The sequence below is a fragment of the Pristiophorus japonicus genome, unplaced genomic scaffold, assembly GCF_044704955.1.
Source record: "Pristiophorus japonicus isolate sPriJap1 unplaced genomic scaffold, sPriJap1.hap1 HAP1_SCAFFOLD_351, whole genome shotgun sequence".
Classification (NCBI taxonomy): Eukaryota; Metazoa; Chordata; class Chondrichthyes; family Pristiophoridae; genus Pristiophorus; species Pristiophorus japonicus.
The window spans coordinates 596,469-622,346 of NW_027253336.1; the positions used below are offsets into that span (position 1 = coordinate 596,469).

Below are 25,878 nucleotides of genomic sequence, written 5' to 3' on the forward strand. Positions count from 1 at the left end.
GGGACACCAGGGAGTGCAGGGGTAGCATTGGCCCCGGACTTGAGGCAAGTCCAGGCACAGGAACCCGTCCTCAAGGTTGTCCTGGAGCAGCTGGCTAAGGGCGAGAAGGTTCGGGGTAGCGGGCATCACCGTAAAGGAGGGGATGCTCTTTAAGGGGGATCGGTGGATAATTCCCAAGGTGCACCAGAGGGAATTCCTCCAGTTGGCCCACGGGGGCCCAGGAGCGGGAAACCCAGGGCCGGAGACTATCTGACAAAGTGTAGAACAGGCAGGGTGGTGGCCTCAACTGAGGAAGGAAGTCCTCAATTTTTGCACAGACTGCCTGGTGTGCGCGGTAAACAACCCCAATCCGCAACGTAGGAAGGTTCCCATGGGGCACATGAGAAGGGTAGAGGGACCAAGGCAGTCGGTACAGGTCGATTACATCGGACCATTGCCCACCACAAAGGGATAGTTACAAGTACTGTTTGGTCCTAAGTAGACGCGTTCTCCAAGTGGGTGGAAGCCTTCCCTTGTCCATCAGCCACAGCGTTGGCGACGGCAAGGATTTTGGTAAGGGAAGTATTCTCCAGGTGGGGACTGCCACAGATTGTGGAGTCCGACCAAGGGAGCCACTTCACGGGGCAAGTCATGCAGGTCACCTTGAAGGTTGTGGGGATAGAGGGAAAATGGCATGTGGCTCACAACACAGAGTCATCGGGGGTTGTGGAGCGACTTAATCGGACCATCAAAGAAAGGCTGCGGAGGAAACAGGACAGTCCCCGAAAAAGTGGGATAAGTTCCTGCCGTAAGTTTGATGGGGGTCCAAGTCAGCCTCTCCAGTACAGGATACTCCCCGCATGAGCTCATGACCGGGAGGGTCATGCACACGCCCACCCATGTTCTGGCACCGGTTCTCATCGAAAGTCAAGTGAGAGAAGTTCAACCGGGATAAGTTTGTCAAGAATCTGTACGAGAGGTTGAAGCAGATTCATTGGCAGGCAGCCAGTAACATGGGGAAGCAGCTCCGGAGTAATCGATTGTTGCTCGAGCCCCAGAGAACGCACGAGTGGAAGATAGGGGACCAGGTGATGGTCCAAAACTACGCTTGCCTAGGGACATTTGAGAAACTATATATGGGACCTTACAGTATAATGGATAAGGCAAGCCCCATGGTTTACGGAGTTAAACTTCCAAGGCGCAGGAAGTGGTTCCACGTGAACCAGTGTAAGTTGTTTAACCCTGGGGAAAGGGCAAGGAAAGGAAAAAAACACCAAGGCACTGTAAACAGCATGGTGAACGCGGGTCCTCCTCCCATAGTTTGGGAGAGCGAGGATCCCGTGGTGGGGGCTATAAGAAACATAGAAAATCAGCCCATCGAGCCTGCACCACCATTCAATAAGATCATGGCTGATTATTCACCTCAGTACCCCTTTCCTGCTTTCTCTCCATAACCCTTGATCCCTTTAGCCGTAAGGACCATATCTAACTCCCTCTTGAATATATTCAATGAACTGGCATCAACAACTTTCTGCGGCAGGGAATTCCACAGGTTAACAACTCTCTGAGTGAAGAAGTTTCTCCCCATCTCAGTCCTAAATGGCTTACCTCTTATCCTTAGATATGTCCCCTGGCTCTAGACATCCCCAACATCGGGAACATTCTTCCTGCATCTAACCTGTCCAGTCCCGTCAGAATTTGATATGTTTCGATGAGATCCCCTTTCATCCTTCTAAACTCCAGTGAATACAGGCCCAGTCAATCCAGTCTCTCCTCATATGTCAGTCCTGCCATCCCAGGAATCAGTCTGGTGAACCTTCGCTGCACTCCCTCAATAGCAAGAACATCCTTCCTCAGATTAGGAGACCAAAACTGAACACAGTATTCCAGGTGAGGCCTCACCAAGGCCCTGTACAACTGCAGTAAGACCTCCCTGCTCCTATACTCAAATCCTCTCGCTATGAAGGCCAACATACCATTTGCCTTCTTCACCACCTGCTGGACCTGCATGTCAACTTTCAATGACTGATGTACCATGACACCCAGGTCTCGTTGCACCTCCCCTTTTCTTAATCTGTTGCCATTTAGATAATATTCTGCCTTCCTGTTTTTACCACCAAAGTGGATAACCTCACATTTATCCACATTATACTGCAGCTGCCATGTGTTTGCCCACTCACCTAACCTGTCCAAGTCACCCTGCAACCTCTTAGCATCCTCCTCACAGCTCACACCGCCACCCAGCTTAGTGTCATCTGCAAATTTGGAGATATTACACTCAATTCCTTCATCTAAATCATTAATGTATATTGTAAATAGCTGGGGTCCCAGCACTGAGCCCTGCGGCACCCCACTAGTCACTGCCTGCCATTCTGAAAAGGACCCTTTATCCCGACTCTCTGCTTCCTGTCTGCCAACCAGTTCTCTATCCACGTCAGTACATTACCCTCAATACCATGTGCTTTAGTTTTGCACACCAATCTCTTGTGTGGGACCTTGTCAAAAGACTTTTGAAAGTCCAAATACACCACATCCACTGGTTCTCCCTTGTCCACTCTACTAGTTACATCCTCAAAAAATTCTAGAAGATTTGTCAAGCATGATTTTCCTTTCATAAATCCATGCTGACTTGAACCGATCCTATCACTGCTTTCCAAATGTGCTGCTATTTCATCTTTAATAATTGATTCCAACATTTTCCCCACTACTGATGTCAGGTTAACCCATTTATTTTCTCTCTCCCTCCTTTCTTAAAAAGTGGTGTTACATTAGCTACCCTCCAGTCCATAGGAACTGATCCAGAGTCGATAAGACTGTTGGAAAATGATCACCAATGCATCCACTATTTCTAGAGCTACTTCCTTAAGTACTCTGGGATGCAGACTATCAGGCCCCGGGGATTTACAGGGATGTGAGTCGGGAAAAGTTGTACGACATGGAAGTGTACGATAACGTTGGTCCGGGGAAGCAGAGGTGAGGGGTGCTCAATGATGTCGCTACACATTTAGTGCAAGCACATCTCTCGTCAATAGTATGGACGACGTGCAGCTGCAGATGCAGGTTAGCGGTTTAAAGGACCAGCTGCGGAAGATCCTGGGGTAAGGGAACGAAGTGATAGGGTCGGAGCTAAAGGAGGACCAGGCGATGACTATTCGCTTAAAAGAGGACATCGCGGAGCTGGAGACACATGCTAAAATGGTTAATGAATTGATACAGGAGGATAGGAATGATCTGGCACAGGCAGCCATGAATGAAGTTTGCATGTTGTACAGTGCCTAGACAAGGGACGCAGTAATTTGGAGGACATCCGGCAAGGTCACGTCCCATCATGGGTCAGCAACCGGCACCTCACAGCGCTCAGCCCATATCGTAATTCGATGAGTCCGTATCAGCTCCATTTAGCTTCCGAAGCCTACCCAGTCCCAGTGGATTGCGGTCGGTCCAACCACTCAGTTATGGGGATTGTGTTGCGTATGCCGGTGATGGGTGGGACACCTCAGCCAGCGCCAGTATACAGAGTGGAAAACATTGGTGCCTTACGGGAGGGGGCGCATATGCGGTACATAGAAAACATAGAAAATAGGTGCAGGAGTAGGCCATTCGGCCCTTCAAGCTTGCACCGCCATTCAATGAGTTCATGGCTGAACATGCAACTTCAGTACCCAATTCCTGCTTTCTCACCATACTCCTTGATCCCCCTAGTAGTAAGGATTACATCAAACTCCTTTTGAATATATTTAGTGAATTGGCCTCAACAACTTTCTGTGGTAGAGAATTCCACAGGTTCACCACTCTCTGGGTGAAGAAGTTTCTCCTCATCTCGGTTCTAAATGGCTTACCCCTTATCCTTAGACTGTGACCCCTGGTTCTAGACTTCCCCAACATCGGGAACATCCTTCCTGCATCTAACTTGTCTAAACCTATCAGAATTTTAAACGTTTCTATGAGATCCCCTCTCATTCTTCTGAACTCCAGTGAATACAAGCCCAGTTGATCCAGTCTTTCTTGATATGTCAGTCCCGCCATCCCGGGAATCAATCTGGTGAACCTTCGCTGCACTCCCTCAATAGCAAGAATGTTCTCCCTCAAACTAGGAGACCAAAACTGTACATAATACTCCAGGTGTGGCCTCACCAAAGCCCTGTACAACTGTAGTAACACCTCCCTGCCCCTGTACTCAAATCCCCTCACTATGAAGGCCAACATGTCATTTGCTTTCTTAACCGCCTGCTGTACCTGCATGCCAACCTTCAATGACTGATGTACTATGTACCATGGGGCCCCACCGTTTGCAATAAAGTAGGAGCACGCCATGACCGGCACTGACCTCAAGGGGTGCCAGAGCAGGGGCGTCCAAGTCTTTTTGTGTCCCCAGCACTTGAACGCGTTCGATCGACCAGAGTGCGGGTTTGAACCAGAGAGTGCAGAGCCTATTAATTGCACCATGGAGGTGATGGCTCAGAGCCACGTTCCACCTCAGGTAGCATATGCGGGCAACGGGACGTACTGTGTCACGACAAGCGTGAACCAGTACCGGGTGCACCACGACACTTGGTGTCCGGTCACCGACATGACTTTTCTGCTTCAAACCCTTGTTCCTCCTTCCACCATTTGTCACAGCACACTTCCATTCCCCAGTGTCCCCGTAATCTGTCGGTACTTATCGGTCCTCTTATGTATGCATCAAAGTTCAAGTGGCCCAAGAGCGCATCCTTCCAATCTCAGAGCCATCCACGGTACACATCACGGTGAAGACACAATCCATAATCTGCAGCAGACATCTCACAGTTCGGATATCAGATTCCTTTTCTGCCCGAACGCCTCAAAATGTTAATAAAAGCCGTTGAGCTCTCGCAGAAACATTATTTTACATTGGAACAGACGAACCGGAAAGTAGGGGAGGAAATTAAAGGGATAAATTCCCCACCCTGGTGGGACCTTGGTTTGAATGTGGAAGTTCCTCCGTCGGTCTGGATTTGCTCGCACTTTCTTGGAATTATAGTTTCTCATTGTAATGTATTTGTTGCGGCTGTCTTGCAAAAAGCGAAACAAGGCACTCCGAAGTTGGTGGGAGGCCTTGGTTAAAGGTTGAACCCGAATGTTTTTCTCTGTAAATATGTTGTACGAATGTGTTTCGTGTTGTATTTTAAGGGATGTATTTGGGGTGTTAAAAGTAAAGTATATAGGGTTGGTTGGACCACAACATGTTTTCACCAGCGGACGTTTGATATTCCAGAAGGATTCTTCGGGGCGACTGTAAGTTTCGGCGAAAACATCGACAGCAAAAGCATATACTTTTGGACTTAAAACTTTTGAACTTTGTTTGGACACATTTTTTGTTATTGCTGAGAAGAGCTGACAACATTGGCTGGAGCAGGTCCAAACATGTTTAACACATCAGCTGGGCGGAAATGGCTGAAAGCAGGAACATTATGGTTGATGGGCGCCTTTTGTCATGGAATGAGAACTCATCAATGAGAAATTAAGTAAAGTGACCGGTGTTTCAGGCTATCGAAAGACAAAGGGGAGCTACTCGAGCACAGACTCATCGGAGGCACACATCGAGGTACAGCCCAGTTTGTTGTGTCTTGAAAAGAGTCAGATCAGATACTGCAAGCTCAAAGTAAGGTGTGACCATAGTCCTTTATTACAGATTTCAGAGTGCCTCTCCAGCTTGTGAGGCCTCTTTATATACAAGTGCTCCCAAGGGATTGTGGGATCCCTTAGGACTCCAGGGGATAAGCCCTCTGGTGGTTAGACATGGTATTTACAGGTTTACATACATAACAACACTCCCTCCCCACCCACTCCCCCATAAGTCAATAGTGTAACTATTTACAATGTGAGTCAATCTGGGGCCTTCCTTTCCCTGGTTGATTGTCTCGGTGCAAATGCTGGTTTTGGTGAGTCGTTTGTTGGGCCCTCACTGGGCTGCTGTATAGCTGGCCTTGCTGGGCTGCTGAGTCCTGTTGGGCTGCTGTGGGTGATGGGTTCTGCTTCATGGTCAACCGCTGGGTCAAGTGCCATTTGTGTGTGTATTGGAGGGTCGAAAAAGGTGGAGTCTATTGTGGGTTGTGCTGGATAGTCCGTGAATCTGAGTTTGGTTTGGTCCAAATGTTTCCTGCAGGTGAGTCCATTTGAGAGTTTGACCACAAACACTCTACTCCCGTCTTTGGCCAACACAGTGCCAGGAAGCCACTTGGGACCTTATCCATAGTTCAACACAAATACAGGATCATCCACCTCAATTTCACATGACACATTTGCGCGATCATGATATGTTTTCTGTTGAAGCCGCCTGCTCTCTACCTGTTCGTGTAGATCAGGTTGTACTAACGAGAGCCTTGTCTAAGTTCCCTTTTCATGAGCAGTTCAGCGGGAGGGACCCCAGTGAGCGAGTGGGGCCTTGTGTGGTAACTAAGCAGGAATCGGGATAAGCGAGTCTGCAGTGAGCTTTCAGTTACCCGTTTCAAGCTCTGCTAAATTGTTTGAACTGCTCGTTCTGCCTGACAGTTGGATGCTGGTTTAAACGGGGCAGATGTGACATCTTTGATCCCATTGCGGGCCATGAACTCCTTGAACTCGGCACTGGTAAAGCACGTCCCATTGTCACTTACAAGAACATTAGCAGGCCGTGCATGGCAAACATGGCACGTAGGCTTTCAATGGCGGCAGCGGACGTGCTTGCCGACATTATCACACCTTCAATCCATTTGGAGTATGCATCTATAACCACTAAGAATATTTTTCCCAAGAATGGGCCTGCATAGTCGACATGGACCCTGGACCACGGTTTGGAGGGCCAGGACCATAAACTTAGTGGCGCTTCTCTGGGTGCATTGCTTAACAGTGAACATGTATCACATTTGTGCACGCAGGACTCTAAGTCTGCATCGATACCGGGCCATCGTGGGATCTGGCTATCACTTTCATCATTACGATGCCTAGGTGGGTGCTGTGGAGATCACTGATGAAAGTGTTCCTGCCCTTTTTTGGCACCACTACCCGATTACCCCATAGGAGGAAGTCTGCCTGTATAGACATTTCATCTTTGCGCCACTGGTACGGCTTTATTTCTTTCTGCATCTCTAACCGGACACTATACCAACTCCCGTGGCGCTCACAGTTATTTTACAAAGGACAGTAAGGGGTCCTGGCTCGTCCAGGTTCTAATCTGTCGGGCGGTAACAGGTGATTGCTCACTCTCGAATGTTTCCATTACCATAACTAAATCTGCGGGCAGTGCCATCTCCATCCCTGTGGTGGGCAATGGCAGCCTACTGAGAGCATCGGCACAATTTTCTGTACCTGGCATGTGGCGGATGGCGTAGTCGTATGCTGACAACGTGAGCGCCCATCTCTGGATGCGAGCCGATGCATTCGTATTTATCTCCTTGCTTTCAGAAAAGAGGGATATAAGTGGCTTATGGTCAGTTTCCAATTCAAAATTGAGCCCGAACAGATATTGATGCATTTTCTTTACCCCGTAAACACACGCTAATGCTTCTTTTTCGATCATACTGTAGGCCCTCTCAGCCTTAGACAGACTTCTGGATGCACAAGCAACCGGCTACAATTTCCCAAATTCATTAGCTTGTTGCAATACACACCTGACCCCATACGACGACGCATCACATGCTATTACCAAACGTTTACATGGATCGTACGACACAAGCGATTTGTTTGAACATAACAGCTTATCTTTCTCATTTTCTTGGCATTTACCCCATACCCATTCATCTCCTTTACACAGTAAAGAGTGCAGGGGTTCTAACAATGTGCTAAGACCCGATAAGAAGTTGCCAAAATAGTTCAGGAGTCCTAGAAACGACCGCAGCTCCGTCACGTTCTGTGGTCTCAGTGTGTTCTTGATTGCCTCCGTCTTCGAATCAGTGGGCCTGATGCCATCCGCTGCAATTCTTCTCCCCAGGAACTCCACTTCAGGCGCCAGGAAAACGCATTTCGAGCGTTTTAGCCTCAGCCCCACATGATTAAGCCGACTAAGAACCTCCTCCAAATTCTGCAGGTGCTTGACGGTGTCCCGACCTGTAACCAAGATGTCGTCCTGGAAGACCACGGTGCGTGGGACTGACTTCAGCAAGCTTTCCATGTTCCTCTGGAATATCGCCGCGGTCGATCGAATCCCAAAATGAAGAGACCTTTGTGCGCGTTGATGCAGGTGAGGCCCTTCGATGATTCCTCCAGCTCCTGCGTCATGTAGGCCGAGGTCAAGTCCAGCTTCGTGAACGTTTTCCTTCCCGCCAGCGTCACAAATAAGTTGTCTGCCTTCGGTAGCGGGTATTATAATCGCCACAGATTCTGACGGTGCCGTCTCCCTTGAGGACTGGAACAATCAGACTGGCCCACTCATTGAATTCGATCGGCGAAACGATGTCTTCTCATTGCAGCCTGTCCAGTTCGATCTCCACCCTCTCTCTCATCATCTAAGGTACCGCTCTCGCCTTGTGATGGATGGGTCGCGCCCCCGGAATCAAATGGATCTGCACTTTTGCTCCTCAGAACTTCCTGATGCCTGGTTTGAACAGCGAGGGGAACTTGTTTAGGATCTGGGCACATGAGGTGTCGTCGACAGACGAAAGCGCTCAGACATCATCCCACTTCCAGCGTATCTTTCCCAGCCAGCTCCTGCCAAACAGCGTGGGGCCATCGCCCGGTACCACCCAGAGTGGTAACTCGTGCACCGCTCTATACGGTACTATTGCCGATTGCGGGAATCAGTTCCTTTGTGTACGTTCTCAGTTTAGTATGAATGGGATCAGGACTGGCCTTGAGGCCTTTACTACACCACAATTTATCAAAATTCTTTTTGCTCATTATGGACTGGCTTGCGTCCGTGTCCAGTCCATTTAATTCAACCTTCAGCATTATCGGGGGACACTTTGTGGTAAATGTGTGCACCCCATATACCTCTGCCTCCTCGGTCTGAGGCTCTGGTTCGTCGTGATCCACCGTGCATCTGTCCTCCTCTGCAACATGGTGGTTTGCAGGATTAGAAGAGTTTGCAGCCCGCCTGCACATACGTTGGAGGTGTCCCATTGTTCCACAGCCCTTGCAAACGTATCCTTTGAAGCGGCATGAATGGAAACGATGATCACCCCCGCAGCACCAACAAGGTGTTAATGGCCTTGTATTCACCACCCTTGATGGTGGACTCTGAGTCATCTGCGGACGTGCAGCTGCAGGCGTGTAAGTCCTGCCCTGTACCTTTCGATTCGAAAACAATGTTACTTTGTTCACAGTGCTTGTAGCAGCACTCGTGTGCTGAGAAATTTGTTTGGTATCGTCACTGGTGGCGATAAATGCCTGGGCTATCGCTATGGCTTTACTCAAGGTTGGGGTCCCGACAGTCAAAAGTTTGCGAAGTATTACTTCATGGCCAATGCCAAGTACAAAGAAGTCCCTGAGCATGTGCTTCAAGTGTCCTTCAAATTCGCAATGTCCTGCAAGGCGCCTTAGCTCGGTGACGTAACTCGCCACTTCCTGGCCTTCAGACCTCTTGTACGTGTAGAACCGATATCTCGCCATCAGAACGCTTTCCTTCAGGTTTAGATGCTCCCAGACCAGTGTGCACAACTCATCGTACAACTTGTCTGTGGGTTTCGCTGGAGCGAGCAGATTTTTCATGAGGTCATACGTTGGTGCCCCGCAAACGGTGAGGAGGATCGTCCTTCGTTTGGCAGCATTCGCTTCTCCTTCCAGCTTGTTGGCCACTAAGTATTGGTCGAGTCACTCCAGGATGCCCACGGTTCTCTGCATTGTTGCAGTAGGGTTCGTCATTTGTATCTCATCGCCAGTTGTTGTGTCTGGAATAAAGAGTCAGACCAGATACTGCAAGCTCAAAGTAAGGTGTGACCGTAGTCCTTTATTCCAGATCTCAGAGTGCCTCTTCAGCCTGTGAGCCTCCTTATATACAGGTGCTCCCAAGGGATTGTGGGATCCCTTGGGACTCCAGGCAATAAGCAGGTGGTTAAACATGGTATTTACAGGTTTACATACATAACACAGTTGACAAAGGAACAAGCCAGAGACTTTATTTTGCTCTTGAGTTGCGCAGCCTCAGGGGAAGTACAGCTGGACTTTTGGCGCGGGAAGACGCATTTTTGCAAGTATAAGAGAAGCAGTTTTGGCTGCTAGCTCTCTCTTTCTCCCCTATTCTATGCCTGCTTGCAACGCACAAGGACTGAGCACTCTGTCTGGATGGAGAGAAGAAATACCAGAGAGCCTTGCTACTTCGACTGGGAACCGGACCTTGAGACTGGACTTGAAGACTCAGAAGATACGCCTCATCGGGAGGAGCAGCGAATAAGCCAAAGGGGTAATTGGTGAGCATTTAACCCAGCCCACGCATCTTTAAGACCACCGCATATGTTAAAGGGTGTCATGTGTCCCAACCAAACCTTAGGAGTTTTAGTGGGGCGGTTTTTGCAAGGATCATAAGCATACACACTTTCTGTTGGACAGATCCAGTGATGCAATTTTGAATCCGAGCAGGGGTGGTTTAGACGTGGATACTTCGTGTTAGGGGCCTGTTTATACAGGCCAGACTGTGTGTTGTACTGTGTTTGTTTGTATTACACTACCAGGGTTTTTACTGGGTGCAGGTGTATTTTAACTTTAATAAAAGCAATGTGATGGTGGAAACTGAAAAGATCTATCTATGACTGTATATTACTGTTCACGACTATAATTCCAGTGTCTAGAACTATTGTAAGAGGGGTGATTGGAAACCACCAGGGGCAAAACCACTTACACCTCAGTCCCTTTCCCAATCCCCTCATCACCTCCTGTGCTCTCTCTGATAGATCTCTCCCGAGTCCCTTTCCCCATCGCACTGTGTCCTCTCTGAAATATCTCTCCCCTCAATCACAAACAAATCCCACTGTTCCACTCCTTTCCATAGCCCTGCATCTTCCTCTGCTTTTAATATTTCTCATATTTTCCCTTGAAAGATGCAATGGTCTTTGCTTCAACCTGCAGCAAATATTCTATATTCCAACAACCCTCTCTGTAAAGTCATCATCATAGGCAGTCCCTCGGAATCGAGGAAGACTTGCTTCTACTCTAAAAGTGAATTATCAGGTGACTGAACAGTCCAATACGGGAATTACAGTCTGTCACAGGTGGGACAGACAGTGGTTGGAGGAAAGGGTGGGTGGGGAGTCTGATTTGCCGCACGCTCCTTCCACTGCCTGCGCTTGCTTTCTGCATGCTCTCGGCGACGAGACTCGAGGTGCTCAGCGCTCTCCCGGATGCTCGTCCTCCACTTAGGGCGGTCTTTGGCCAGGGACTCCCATGTGTCGGTGGGGATGTTGCATTTTATCTAGGAGGGTGTCCTTGAAACATTTCCTCTGCTCACTTCGGGCTCGCTTGCCACGTCGGAGTTCCGAGTAGAGAGCTTGCTCTAAAAGTAATTTCTCTCTCAGTGACAATTTTACATTAATTGGCCCATCATCACTGACTCCCCAACCATAGCAAGTACAACTTTCCTTATCACTTGATCAAAACTCTGTAATTCTAAATGCCTTTAATAAATCTCCTTTTAGCGTTCTTTGCTCCACTAGAAACAGTCTGACGATCTTATGTCAACAAATTGGTGAAATGGCATCGTCTTACAAAGCTTGCAATTCCCGAAAGCCCTTGCCACGTCTTAACCTCATATCGTACCTCAATCAGCTACACTCTTTCTTCAGCTGTTTGATCAGTGATCCACATCGCTGATGTTTTGATGACTGGTCAGATAAGTATGCAGTTCAAGTCAATCGTCTGTGTCCTTTTTAAATTAGAGCTCGTGATGGTGGGCAAATGGGCAAAAAGTCACGTCGAAATGACAGAATGCTTCAGAATTCAAGTGCTTGAGAATCTATATAATCTAATACAATCTATATTAACAACTTGGAAGAAGGGACTGAGTGTAAGGTAGCCAAGTTTGCTGACGATGCAAAGATGGGAGGAAATGCAATGTGTGAGGAGGACACGAAAAATCTGCAAAAGGACATAGACAGGCTAAGTGAGTGGGCACAAATTTGGCAGATGGAGTATAATGTTGGAAAGTGTGAGGTCATGCACTTTGGCAAAAAAAAATCGAAGAGCAAGTTATTATTTAAATGGAGAAAGATTGCAAAGTGCTGCAGTACAGCGGGACCTGGGGGTACTTGTGCATGAAACACAAAAGGTTAGTATAGAGGTACAGCAAGTGATCAGGAAGGCCAATGGAATCTTGGCCTTTATTGCAAAGGGGATGGAGTATAAAAGCAAGGAAGTCTTGCTACAATTATACAGGGTATTGGTGAGGCCACACCTGGAGTACTGCATGCAGTTTTGGTTTCCATATTTAAGAAAGGATATACTTGCTTTGGAGGCAGTTCAGAGAAAGTTCATTCGGTTGATTCCGGAGATGAGGGGGTTGAATTACGAGGAAAGGTTGAGTAGGTTGGGCCTCTACTCATTAGAATTCAGAAGAATGAGCGAGAGGTGATCTTATCGAAACATATAAGATTATGAGGGGGCTTGACAAGGTCGATGCAAAGAGGATATTTCCACTGATGGGGGAGACTAGAACTAGGGGCCATAATCTTAGAATAAGGCGCCGCCCATTTAAAACTGAGGTGAGGAAGAATTTATTCTCTGAGGGTTGTAAATCTGTGGAATTCTCTGCCCCAGAGAGCTGTGGAGGCTGGGTCATTGAATATATTTAAGGCGGAGATAGACAATTTCTGAACGATATAGGAGTGAAGGATTATGGGGAGCGGGCAGGGAAGTGGAGCTGAATCCATGATCAGATCAGCCATGATCTTATTGAATGGCGGAGCAGGCTCAAGGGGCCGTATGGCAGACTCCTACTCCTATTTCTTATGTTCTTACATGCTGTGCAACATTCAACATGCCCCGAAATCTTCCAGTCATCGTAAATTCATTTTTAAAAAACAGACTTAACTTGGAAAACTGAGTTTCATTGAAAGGCCAGAAAAAAGTTCAATATTCATTTGTCAAGAATTGCAGCCATCCTGTATTCTAAATAATGTGATCATTCTCCCCTTCGTGCCCCCCAGCCACCTCCACTGACCCCCCCCCCCCATACCGCCCCATGTACAGGTGTTCCTAGTTTGAAGTTGTGCTCAGGATTGGACACAGACGTACCACTGTGCTGTGAGCAGCTGGATATGATGATTGTGTTCTGTATTTTGACTTTTACTGCAGAAGATGGGGAGTCATGCAGCTCGGGTACCTCGCCTGTGAACATAGGAATATAAGAGTGAACATAGGAATATAAGAATCAGGAGCAGGAGTCGGCCATTCGGCTCCTCGAGCCTGCTCCGCCATTCAATACGATCATGGCTGATCTGATCATGGACTCAGCTCCACTTCCCTGTCCGCTCCCCATAACCCTTCACTCACTTATCGTTCAAAAATTTGTCTATCTCCGTCTTGAATATATTCAATGACCCAGCCTCCATAGCTCTCTGGGGCAGAGAATTCCAGATTTACAACCCTCAGAGGAGAAATTCCTCCTCATCAAACAAAATACAGTGACGCAAAGCTTAGGCTTAACCCAGTGTCAGTTTTATTAAGCAAAAACTAACTAAAAACTACAGAACTAGACTTCTGAGAGAATTCACTGAAGACATACAAACACCCGTCCAGTTCGTGGCTGTAACCGTGGATTGTAGGATCGTGGTCGTTGGTCCCGAGACCGGTTGTTCCTTCTTCTGGTCGTTCTTTTCGATTCTGTTCCTTTCCATTTGCCTCCGTACTTCGCTTCGATTCCATACCTCTCTTCCTTCTGAGCTGCTTCTAGCTCGTATATTGAAATCCATTTTATGAATAATATTCCCGCTGAGCTGCAGTTCCCGATAATGTGTTTGGATCAATACATTGTTTGTGGTGATCCATTTGACTGACTGCAATGATGGACCTGGATGTCCCCAATTTGCACACGGAGTCTACAAGGGCAAAAGATAACTCCTCATCTGAAGTACCCCATTCTCCAAAAATGTACGCCTTTGCTGTTCTGGTTCCTTGCAGATTTGGAGTCGTCAGAGAAAATTGTTTTTCCCCTTGTGCCGAACAGTTCAGGGGCGTTTCTGTGGGTTTATATCAAATGTATCAAACCCATTATTTCTATGCATAAAACCAGTCTAGTTCACAATCACAGAGATTGTCCTTAATTGGTGATGATTCACCACCTGCCCCAGGCTGGCGCCCTTTTCTCCCTTTGTCCAGTCAATCCCAAAAGCTTGTATTTAATCAATTTAATCATTTTGTTTGTTCGTGGCCTCTTTCTGTGCCTTCTGGAAACGTGCGTAACCTGACACAGCACACACTTGCTCCATACTGTGCTAGATGCCACGTCTAACAACGAGCACTGCGAAACAAGTCACACTTTGGCAAGAGAGGGTTGGAAAAGTAAACTGATGCCAGTGAAATGACACGGTGTGCTTGATTTTATCGAAGAGATTATCAGAGGGCACTTTGCCCCTTTCGCTGACTTTTGTTCCAATCAATCATGTTAAAAATTACCTGGGTCGGGCCAAAATCACACAAGCATAGAAACATAGAAAATAGGAGCAGTAGAAGGCCATTCAGCCCTTCGAGTTTCCACCGCCATTCAATATGATCATGGCTAATCCTCTATCGCAACACCATATTCCCGCTTTTTCTCCATAACCCTTGATGTCTTTTCTGTCGAGAAATCTATCTCCCTCTTAAATATATTCAATGACTTGGCCTGCACAGCCTTCCGGGATAGAGAATTCCACAGGTTCACCACCCTCTGAGTGAAGAAATTTCTCCTCATCTCGGTCCGAAATTTCCAACCCCGTATCCTGAGACTGTGTGACCCCCTTGTTCTAACTTCCCAGCCAGGGGAAACATCCTCCCCGCATCAGGTCTATTCAATCACGTCAGAATTTTATACGTTTCAATGAGATCCCCTCTCATTCTTCTAAACTCTAGTGAATACAGGCCTAGTCGACCCAGTCTCTCCTCATTCAACAGTCCTGCCATCCCAGGAATCAGTCTGGTGAATCTTCGTTGCACTCCCTCTGTGACAAGTATATTCTTTCTTAGGTAAGGAGACCAAAACGGCACACAATACTCCATGTGCGGTCTCACCAAGGCCCTGTATAACTGTAGAAAGACATCCTTGCTCCTGGAGTGCATAAGGGATGGTTTTCTACACCAATATTGGACTGGGTGTTGTGTAATGAGAGAGGATTAATTAGCAATCTCTTTGTGCGAGGCCCCTTGGGGAAGAGTGACCATAATATGATGGAATTCTACATTAGGATGGAGAATGAAACAGTTAATTCAGAGACCATGGTCCAGAACTTAAAGAAGGGTAACTTTGAAAGTATGAGGCGTGAATTAGCTAGGATAGATTGGCAAATGATACTTAAGCGGTTGACTGTGGATGGGCAATGGCAGACATTTAGAGACCGCAAGGATGAACTAAAACAACTGTACATCCCTGTCTGGCGCAAAAATTAAAAAGGGAAGGTGGCTCAACCGTGGCTATCAAGGGAAATCAGGGATAGTATTAAAGCCAAGGAAGTGGCATACAAATTGGCCAGAAATAGCAGTGAACCTGGGGACTGGGAGAAATTTAGAACTCAGCAGAGGAGGACAAAGGGTTTGATTAGGGCAGGGAAAATAGAGTACGAGAGGAAGTTTGCAGGGAACATTAAGACGGACTGCAAAAGTTTCTATAGATATGTAAAGAGAAAAAGGTTAGTAAAGACAAACGTAGGTCCCCTGCAGTCACAATCAGGGGAAGTCATAACGGGGAACAAAGAAATGGCAGGCCAATTGAACAAGTACTTTGGTTCAGTATTCACTAAGGAGGACACAAACAACCTTCCGGACACAAAAGGGGTTAGAGGGTCTCGTAAGAAGGAGGAACTGAGGGAAATCCTTATTAGTCGGGAAATTGTGCTGGGGAATTTGATGGGATTGAAGGCCGATAAATCCCCAGGGCCTGATGGACTGCATCCCAGAGTACTTAAGGAGGTGGCCTTGGAAATAGCGGATGCATTGACAGTCATTTTCCAACATTCCATTGACTCTGGATCAGTTCCTATCGAGTGGAGGGTAGCCAATGTAACCCCACTTTTTAAAAAAGGAGGGAGAGAGAAAACAGGGAATTATAGACCGGTCAGCCTGACATCAGTAGTGGGTAAAATGATGGAATCAATTATTAAGGATGTCATAGCAGTGCACTTGGAAAGAGGTGACATGATAGGTCCAAGTCAGCATGCATTTGTGAAAGGGAAATCATGCTTGACAAATCTGGAATTTTTTGAGGATGTTTCCAGTAGAGTGGATAAGGGAGAACCAGTTGATGTGGTATATTTGCATTTTCAGAAGGCTTTCGACAAGGTCCCACACAAGAGATTAATGTGCAAAGTTAAAGCACATGGGATTGGGGGTAGTGTGCTGACATGGATTGAGAACTGGTTGTCAGACAGGAAGCAAAGAGTAGGAGTAAATGGGTCCTTTTCAGAATGGCAGGCAGTGACTACTGGGGTACTGCAAGGTTCTGTGCTGGGGCCCCAGCTGTTTACATTGTACATTAATGATTTCGACGAGGGGATTAAATGTAGTATCTCCAAATTTGCGGCTGACACTAAGTTGGGTGGCAGTGTGAGCTGCGAGGAGAATGCTATGAGGCTGCAGAGTGACTTGGATAGGTTAGGTGAGTGGGCAAATGCATGGCAGATGAAGTATAATGTGAATAAATGTGAGGTTATCCACTTTGGTGGTAAAAACAGAGAGACAGACTATTATCTGAATGGTGACAGATTAGGAAAAGGGGAGGTGCAACGAGACCTGGGTGTCATGGTACATCAGTCATTGAAGGTTGGCATGCAGGTACAGCAGGCGGTTAAGAAAGCAAATGGCATGTTGGCCTTCATAGCGAGGGGATTTGAGTACAGGGGCAGGGAGGTGTTGCTACAGTTGTACAGGGCCTTAGTGAGGCCACACCTGGAGTATTGTGTACAGTTTTGGTCTCCTAACTTGAGGAAGGACATTCTTGCTATTGAGGGAGTGCAGCGAAGGTTCACCAGATTGATTCCCGGGATGGCGGGACTGACATATCAAGAAAGACTGGATCAACTGGGCTTGCATTCAATGGAGTTCAGAAGAATGAGAGGGGATCTCATAGAAACGTTTAAAATTATGACGGGTTTAGACAGGTTAGATGCAGGAAGAATGTTCCCAATGTTGGGGAAGTCCAGAACCAGGGGTCACAGTCTAAGGATAAGGGGTAAGCCATTTAGAACCGAGATGAGGAGAAACTTCTTCACCCAGAGAGTGGTGAACCTGTGGAATTCTCTACCACAGAAAGTTGTTGAGGCCAATTCACTAAATATATTCAAAAAGGAGTTAGATGTAGTCCTTACTACTAGGGGGATCAAGGGGTATGGCGAGAAAGCAGGAATGGGGAACTGAAGTTGCATGTTCAGCCATGAACTCATTGAATGGCGGTGCAGGCTCGAAGGGCCGAATGGCCTACTCCTGCACCTATTTTCGATATTTCTATGTTTCTATGTACTCAAATCCTCTTGCAATGAAGGCCAACATACCATTTGCCTTCCAAACTGCTTGCTACACCTGCATGTTTGCTTCCAATGACTGGTGTACAAGGACACCCAGGTCCTTCTGTACATCGACACTTCCCAAGCCATCAACATTTAAATAATACTTTGACCTTTTGTTTTTCCTACCAAAGTGAATGACAGAGCAAAATGTATGAAGAATGAACACAATGAGGAAGAAATTCTGGCTACCCCAGGACCGTACAGAGTGTGTACGGACCCGGGAAGGCATCGCAAAAGACGGTTTTCAGCGCACAGTGTGCATAAAACCGGCTTTTCCGATCTGTCTAGCTGGAGCTCGACAGATCCTCGGTATCTCGGCGGCCAGGACATTCGCACAGGCAAGATCGCGGTATTTACCCATATCTTACCCAGCAAATGTCCTCAAAACCCTTGCGCCTGATAAAAGCAGATGCATAGCCTACTGTTACAGGCATATGAGTTTTAAAATACACTTAAAACATGAAAAATAAAATTTTAAAAATACATTTTATTGTTAAAAACTCTCGCCACGACGGTAAATTTATTTAAAACCATAATTTTAAAACCTTTTTTTAAAATCGGAAATATATATATTTTTTTAATACATAAATAACTAATTTAAATTAATAAAATTTGTGGTGTATTTTTCTATTTAATGTTTTGTGTTTGGAGGGGTTTCTCATTCATAATAATGAGAACTCCAACATACGGAGTTACAAATGAGAAGATACTTTACCGTGACTGGCTGCCCAGAACCATGTGACTGCAGCTCCCGCCCTGCGCATGCCTGAAGTGCAGTCAGTGAAGGCCTCAGGACCTGGAACTCGCGTGGACGCAGCAGCTTCAGGTAAGGTGCGCATCTTTTCAAAGTTTTTTACTCAATCGGCTGCGCGAAGCAGCTGACCAAGATTTCTGGGCCAAGGAACAAAAAGTTTCAGGGAACCAACAATCACAGCGGAAAGCAACTGAAATGTGTGGCAAACATTCAAATATCAAGATTCAGCACGTTACGTTCCTCCACACGAGATAGCAACCTTTGAGTAGCAACATATGGTTCCACAATACAAAAGGCCATTTGGCCCATTGATCCCTCCAGTCAGTTCACTGATATCTCCCTGAGGGAGAGAGGACTGAGAGACACCAGTCAGTGTGTAGATATCTCCCTGAGGGAGAGGGACTGAGATACACCAGTCAGTGTACAGATATCTCCCTGAGGGAGAGGGGACTGAGAGACACGAGTCAGTGTACAGATATCTCCCTGAGGGAGAGGGGACTGAGAGACACCAGTCAGTGTTCAGATATCTCCCTGAGAGAGAGGGGACTGAGAGACACCAGTCAGTGTTCAGATATCTCCCTGAGAGAGAGGGGACAGAGACATCAGTCCGTGTTCAGATATGTCCCTGAGGGAGATGGGACTGAGTCAGCAGTCAGTGTACAGATATCTCTCTGAGGGAGAGGGGACTGAGAGACACCAGTCAGCGTACTTAATTTGGGACAGTTGATATTCCGCACATGTGCCCTCGATACAACAGTCTCTCAGTTTGTATCCCTCACTTGCTTTGCCGTCGACATTGTGCTCACCTCTGAATGCACTTTTTCAATACAAGTGATAAGATTCTGATCAGTTCAGCACTACGGATTTCCCCAAAAAAAGTTCCGGGGGAGCTGAGCGTTTGAAAGCGGGGTGTGTTGTGAATCTGGTTTTAGAATAAAGCCAAGCGTACTGAGACATATGGGAATTTGATAGAATCTGTGAAGCTATCAGTAAGATCAGAGGTTACAAGGCAACGCCAAGATTGTGACGGGCTTGCCCAGGTGTGACGGTCACAGGTATAAATGGCTAGGGTTCAAGAAATGAAACTGACTGAGCTTCAGATACAGAAGTCAACGAGATGATGAACTTGCAGAGCCTCCTGTTCCTGTTCTGGGGGCTGTTCGCAGGTAATGAACATCGAAAGTGATACCAGGTGCATCGAAGACTCTCGCACTCTCATGTAAAAAGTGGTGGGGGAGGTTTGTCCGTGATGGCACTGGGTATAAGTTCTTGAGGAGCTCAAGACCTCGTTGTGATATTGCGCACATCATCGGTAGTCCCTCGAAATCGAGGAAGACTTGCTTCCCACTCTAAAAGTGAGTTCTCAGGTGACTGAACCGTCCAATACGGGAATTACAGTCCCTGTCACAGGTGGGACAGACAGTGGTTGAAGGAAAGGGTGGGTGGGGAGTCTGGTTTGCCGCACGCTCTTTCCGCTGCCTGCGCTTGCTTTCTGCATACTCTCGGAGATGAGACTCGAGGTGCTCAGCGCCCTCCCGGATGCTCTTCCTCCACTTAGATGCGGACTGGTCTTTGGCCAGGGACTCCCAAGTGTCGGTGGGGATGTTGCATTTTATCAAGGAGGTTTTGAGGGTGTCCTTGAAACGTTTCCTTTGCCCACTTGAGCGCGTTTCCGTGTAAGAGTTCAGAGTAGAGCGCTTGCTTTGGGAATCTCGTGTCGGGCATGCAAACAATGTGGCCCGCCCAGCGGAGCTGATCCAGTGTGGTCAGTGCTTCGATGCTGGGGATGTTGGCCTGGTCGAGGACGCTAACGTTGTTGCGTCTGTCCTCCCAGGGGATTTGCAGGATCTTGCGGAGCCATCATTGGTGGTATTTCTCCAGCGATTTGAGGTATCTGCTGTATATGGTCCACGTCTCTGAGCCATACAGGAGGGCGGGTATCGCTACTGCCCTGTAGACCATGAGCTTGGTGGCAGATTTGAGGGCCTGATCTTCCAACACTCTCTTCCTCAGGCAGCCGAAGGCTGCGCTGGCGCACTGGAGGCGGTGTTGAATCTTGTCATCGATGTCTACCCTTGTTGATAATAGGCTCCCGAGGTATGGCGCACAAGAGGCTCCTGTTCCTTCGCAATGGAAAATCGAGAACATCTCGCACCGACTTGCAGCGAGCTGACCTCTTAAAGCTGACCAAAGCGCAGAAAAGTGACCTCTAGATCTTGGAAATTTATCAAGATTCATTTCGGCTGCCTGTTGGTTTGCGACACTGGAGGGATAGTGAGAGGCGGGATTGAATCAGATTCTGACTTTTCCCCCCTCTGAGACCTGCGTTCAAATCCAGCTCAAACAGAGCATGATGAGGAACTCCTCTCTCTCTGATGGGGGATGGGTCAAACGCTGACCCTTTCATCCTCTGGGTTCTTGGATTCAAATCCAGCCCAAGACAGAGAAAGAAAAAAGACTTGCATTTATACAGCAACTTTCACGACCTCAGGACATCCTAAAGCGCTTTACCAATGAAGTCCTTTTGAATGCAGTCACTGTTGTAAACAGCAATGAAATAAATGACCAGTTAATCTGATTTAGATGCCGGGTAACGGATGAATATTGGCCGGGACACTGTGAGAACGCATCTGCTCTTCTCTCAATAGTGCTGTGGGATCATCGACATCCGAGAGGGCAGACGGGGCTTTGGTTTAACGTCTCATGCGAAAGACGGCACCTCCGACAGTGCGGCACTCCCTCAGTACTGCCCCTCCGACAGTGCGGCGCTCTCTCAGTATTGCCCCTCCAACAGTGCAACACTCCCTTAGTACTGCCCCTCTGACAGTGTGGCACTCTCTCAGTACTGCACTGAAGTGTCAGCCAGAATTATGTGCTCAAGTCTCTGGAGTGGGTGTTGAATCCACGATCTGCTGACTCAGAGATGAGAGTGCTACCCTCTGAGCCAAGGCTAACACCTTTGAAGCCAAGGGAGTAGGTCATCCAGTTTAGAAAATAGAAAGGCTGAAAACATCCCGTTGGTGTTAATAGTATATAAATGCAACAGACGTTGGTAACATATTTTCCTGGCCAAGACACATATCCAATTACATCGGTTTAACCAGAGTTTAAATAGCAGAAATTAATCTGGAGATTTAATTGTCACAAGGGGATCACACTCAGCTTTTTTAGGCACACGGAATGTTAAAAGAAGTTGGTGCTAATAGTAGAATTAAAATTTCTGAAGATGACTGCGTTGGTAAACTAAAGAAGCTCACCATATCAGAAGCAAATCATCATCACAATACAAGCAATGTCACTACACATAGTCATCAGAGGAACTCTTAGCCCATTCTGGGGACAGTGTAGAGGGAGCTTTACTCCGTATCTAACCCCGTGCTGTACCTGCCCTGGGAGTGTTTGATGGGGACAGTGTAGAGGGAGCTTTACTCTGTATCTAGCCCCGTTCTGTACCTGCTCTGGGAGTGTTTGATGGGGACAGTGTAGAGGGAGCTTTACTCTGTATCTAACCCATGCTGTACCTGCCCTGGGAGTGTTTGATGGGACAGTGTAGAGGGAGCTTTACTCTGTATCTAGCCCCGTTCTGTACCTGCTCTGGGAGTGTTTGATGGGGACAGTGTAGAGGGAGCTTTACTCTGTATCTAACCCCCTGTACCTGCCCTGGGAGTGTTTGATGGGACAGTGTAGAGGGAGCTTTACTCTGTATCTAACCCCATGCTGTACCTGCCCTGGGAGTGTTTGATGGGACAGTGTAGAGGGAGCTTTACTCTGTATCTGACCCATGCTGTACCTGCCCTGGGAGTGTTTGATGGGGACAGTGTAGAGGGAGCTTTACTCTGTATCTAACCCTGTGCTGTACCTGGTACCTGGGAGTGTTTGATGGGACAGTGTAGAGGGGGCTTTACTCTGTATCAAACCCCCTGTACCTGCCCTGGGAGTGTTTGATGGGACAGTGTAGAGGGAGCTTTACTCTGTATCTAACCCCCTGTACCTGCCCTGGGAGCGTTTGATGGGACAATGTAGAGGGAGTGCCGCAAAGATCAGTCCTTGGACCTCAACTGCTCACAATCTATATCAATGATTTGGATGGGGGACCAAATGTAAGTTTGCTGATGATACAAAGCTACGTGGGAATGTAAGTTGTGAGGAGGATGCAAAGAGGCTTCAAGGGGGATATAGACAGGCTAAGTGATTGGGCGAGAACATGGCAAATCGAATTTAACGTGGAGAAATGTGAAGTAAACGATGAGAGATTGGGAAACGTTGGTGTTCAGAGGGACCTGGGTGTCTTTGTACACGAATCACTGAAAGTTAACATGCAGGTACAGCAAGCAATTAAGAAAGCAAATGGTATGTCGGCCTTTATTACAAGAGGATTTGAGTATAAGAGTAAAGACGTCTTACTGCAATTATATAGGGCCCTGGTGAGACCACACCTGGAGTATTGTGCAGTTTTGGTCTCCTTATCTAAGGAAGGATATAGTTGCCATAGACAGAGTGCAACAAAGGTTCACCAGATTGATTCCTAGGATGGGGGATTGTCCTATGAGAAGAGATTGAGCAGACTAAGCCTATATTCTCTAGAGTTTAGAAGAATGAGGGGTGACCTCATTGAATTCTTACAGGGCCTGACAGGGTTTTTGGAGGGAAGATGTTTACCTTGGCTGGGGAGTCTAGAATCAGGGGTCACAGTCTCAGGATAAGGGGCCGGCCATTTAGGACTGAGATGAGGAGAAATTTCTTCACTCAGAGGGTGGTGAATCTCTGGAATTCTCTACCCTAGAGAGTTGTGGGGGCTCAGTCTTTGAGTATATTCAAGACAAAGATCGATAGATAGATTTTAAGGGAATCGAGGGATATGGGGATCGGGAGGGTGGAATTGAGGTGGAAGATTAACCATGATCATGATCTCATTGAATGGCGGAGCAGGCTCTTGGGGCCGAATGGCCGACTCCTGCTCCTAATCCTTATGTTCTTACGAGCTTCATTCTGTATTTAATCAGTGTTGTAACATGCTCTGGGAGTCTTTGATGGGTCAGGTCTCTACTGGAATTTCTTGCAGTAAGTAGCAGATGAATCAGTATACCAGTCATTGAAAGCAAACATGCAGGTGCAGCAAGCAGTTAGGAAGGCAAATGGTATGTTGGCCTTCATTGCAAGAGGATTTGAGTACAGGAGCAAGGATGTCTTACTACAGTTATACAGGACCTTGGTGAGACTGCACCTGGAGTATTGTGAGCAGTTTTGGTCTCCTTATCTAAGGAAGGATACACTTGCCAGAGGGAGTGCAGCGAAGGTTCACCAGACTGATCCCTGGGATGGCAGGACTGTCATATGAGGAGAGATTGGGTCGACTCGGCCTGTATTCACTGGAGTTTAGAAGAATGAGCGGGGATTGAAACGTGTAAAATTCTGACAGGGTTTGACAGACTGGATGTGGGGAGAATGTTTCCCCGGGCTGGGAAGTCCAGAACAAGGGGTCACAGTCTCAGGATACGGGGTAGGAAATTGAGAACCGAGATGAGGAGAAATTTCTTCATTTAGAAACGTTGCACAGGAGGGCAGGAAAAAGAGTGGGAGAGCGATAGTGATAGGGGATTCAATTGTAAGGGGAATAGATAGGCGTTTCTGCGGCCGCAACCGACACTCCAGGATGGTATGTTGCCTCCCTGGTGCAAGAGTCAAGGATGTCTCGGAGCGGGTGCAGGACATTCTGAAAAGGGAGGGAGAACAGCCAGTTGTCGTACCATTAGTACCAACGACATAGGTAAAAAAAAGGGATGAGGTCCTACGAGACGAATTTAAGGAGCTAGGGGCTAAATTTAAAAAGTAGTGATCTCGGGATTGCTACCAGTGCCACGTGCTAGTCAGAGTAGGAATCGCAGGATAACGCAGATAAATACGTGGCTTGAGCAGTGGTGCAGCAGGGAGGGATTCAAATTCCTGGGGCATTGGAACCGGTTCTGGGGGGAGGTGGGACCAGTACAAACCGGACGGTCTGCACCTAGACAGAACCGGAACCAATGTCCAAGGGGTAATGTTTGCTAGTGCTGTTCGGGAGGAGTTAAACTAATATGGCAGGGGGATGGGAACCAATGCAGTAGACAGAGAGAAACAAAATGGAGACAGAAGCAAAAGACAGAAAGGAGATGAGTAAAAGTGGAGGGCAGAGAAACCCAAGGCAAAAAACAAAAAGGGCCACTGTACAGCAAAATTCTAAAGTGTCAAAGTGTAAACAAAAGGCAAGCCTGAAAGCTCGGTGCCTCAATGCGAGGAGTATTCGGAACCCAGGAGAGGGCTCTGAGCTAGTTAGAGTAGGTAGAGCGCAGATGAACAGGACCCCAAGAAAGAATGCAAAAGGCAGGAGGCAACAGAGCAGAGTAGCACTGGGGTAAGTATAAACCACAAGGTGATTGGAAGGGACAATATATATGAATATAAAGGGGCTGCAGGAGGGGACAAAACTAAAAATCATGGTTTAAAAACTTGTATTAAAAAACTCTACCTAAACGCACACAGCATTCGAAATAAAGTAAATGAGTTGACGGCACAAATCATTACAAATGGGTAAGATTTGGTGGCCATTACAGAAACGTGGCTGCAGGGTGGCCAAGACTGGGAATTCAACATACAGGGGTATCTGACAATTCGGAAGGATAGACAAGAAGGGAAAGAAGGTGGGGCAGCTCTGTTAATAAAGGATGATATCAGGGCAGTTGTGACAGATGATATTGGCTCTAATGAACAAAATGTTGAATCATTGTGCGTGGAGATTAGAGATAGTAAGGGGAAAAAGTCACTGGTGGGCGTAGTTTATAGGCCCCCAAATAATAATTTCACGGTGGGACGGACAATAATCAAGGGAATAATGGAGGCATGTGAAAAAGGAACGGCAGTAATCATGGGGGATTTTAACCTACATATCGATTGGTCAAATCAAATCGCACGGGGTAGCCTGGAGGAGGAATTCATAGAATGCATACAGAATTGTTTCTTAGAACAGTATGTTACAGAACCTACAAGGGAGCAAGCTATCTTAGATCTGGTCCTGTGTAATGAGACAGAAATAATAAACGATCTCCTAGTAAAAGATCCTCTCAGAATGAGTGATCACAGTATGGTTGAATTTGTAATACAGATTGAGGGTGAGGAAGTAGTGTCTCAAACGAGCGTACTATGCTTAAACAAAGGGGACTACAGTGGGATGAGGGCAGAGTTAGCTAAAGTAGACTGGAAACACAGACTAAACGGTGGCACAATTGAGGACTTTTAAGGAGCTCTTTCATAGTGCTCAACAAAAATATATTCCAGTGAAAAAAGGCGGTAAGAGAAGGGATAACCAGCCGTGGATAACCAAGGAAATAAAGGAGAGTATCAAATTAAAAACCAATGCGTATAAGGTGGCCAAGGTTAGTGGGAAACTAAAACATTGGGAAAATTTTAAACGACAGCAAAGAATGACTAAGAAAGCAATAAACAAAGGAAAGATAGATTACGAAAGTAAACTTGCGCAAAACATAAAAACAG

The 25,878-nt window shown here is 47.0% G+C and overlaps 1 protein-coding gene across 4 annotated transcripts in view; it reads left to right on the forward strand.

Annotated features, from left to right (window-relative positions):
* Window positions 1–25,878, forward strand: part of LOC139250221 (uncharacterized) — a 118,300-nt gene that overhangs the window by 15,825 nt on the left and 76,597 nt on the right. For 3 of the 4 annotated variants that reach the window (XM_070872714.1, XM_070872715.1, XM_070872716.1), the window contains exon 1: window positions 18,346–18,423. The exons of the other annotated variant lie outside the window; for it this stretch is intronic. In XM_070872714.1, coding sequence (XP_070728815.1) covers window positions 18,360–18,423 — 64 coding nt within the window. In that variant the 5' untranslated portion in view covers window positions 18,346–18,359. Of the gene's footprint in view, window positions 1–18,345; window positions 18,424–25,878 lie in introns of those variants that run through there. 4 annotated transcript variants of the gene reach the window in all.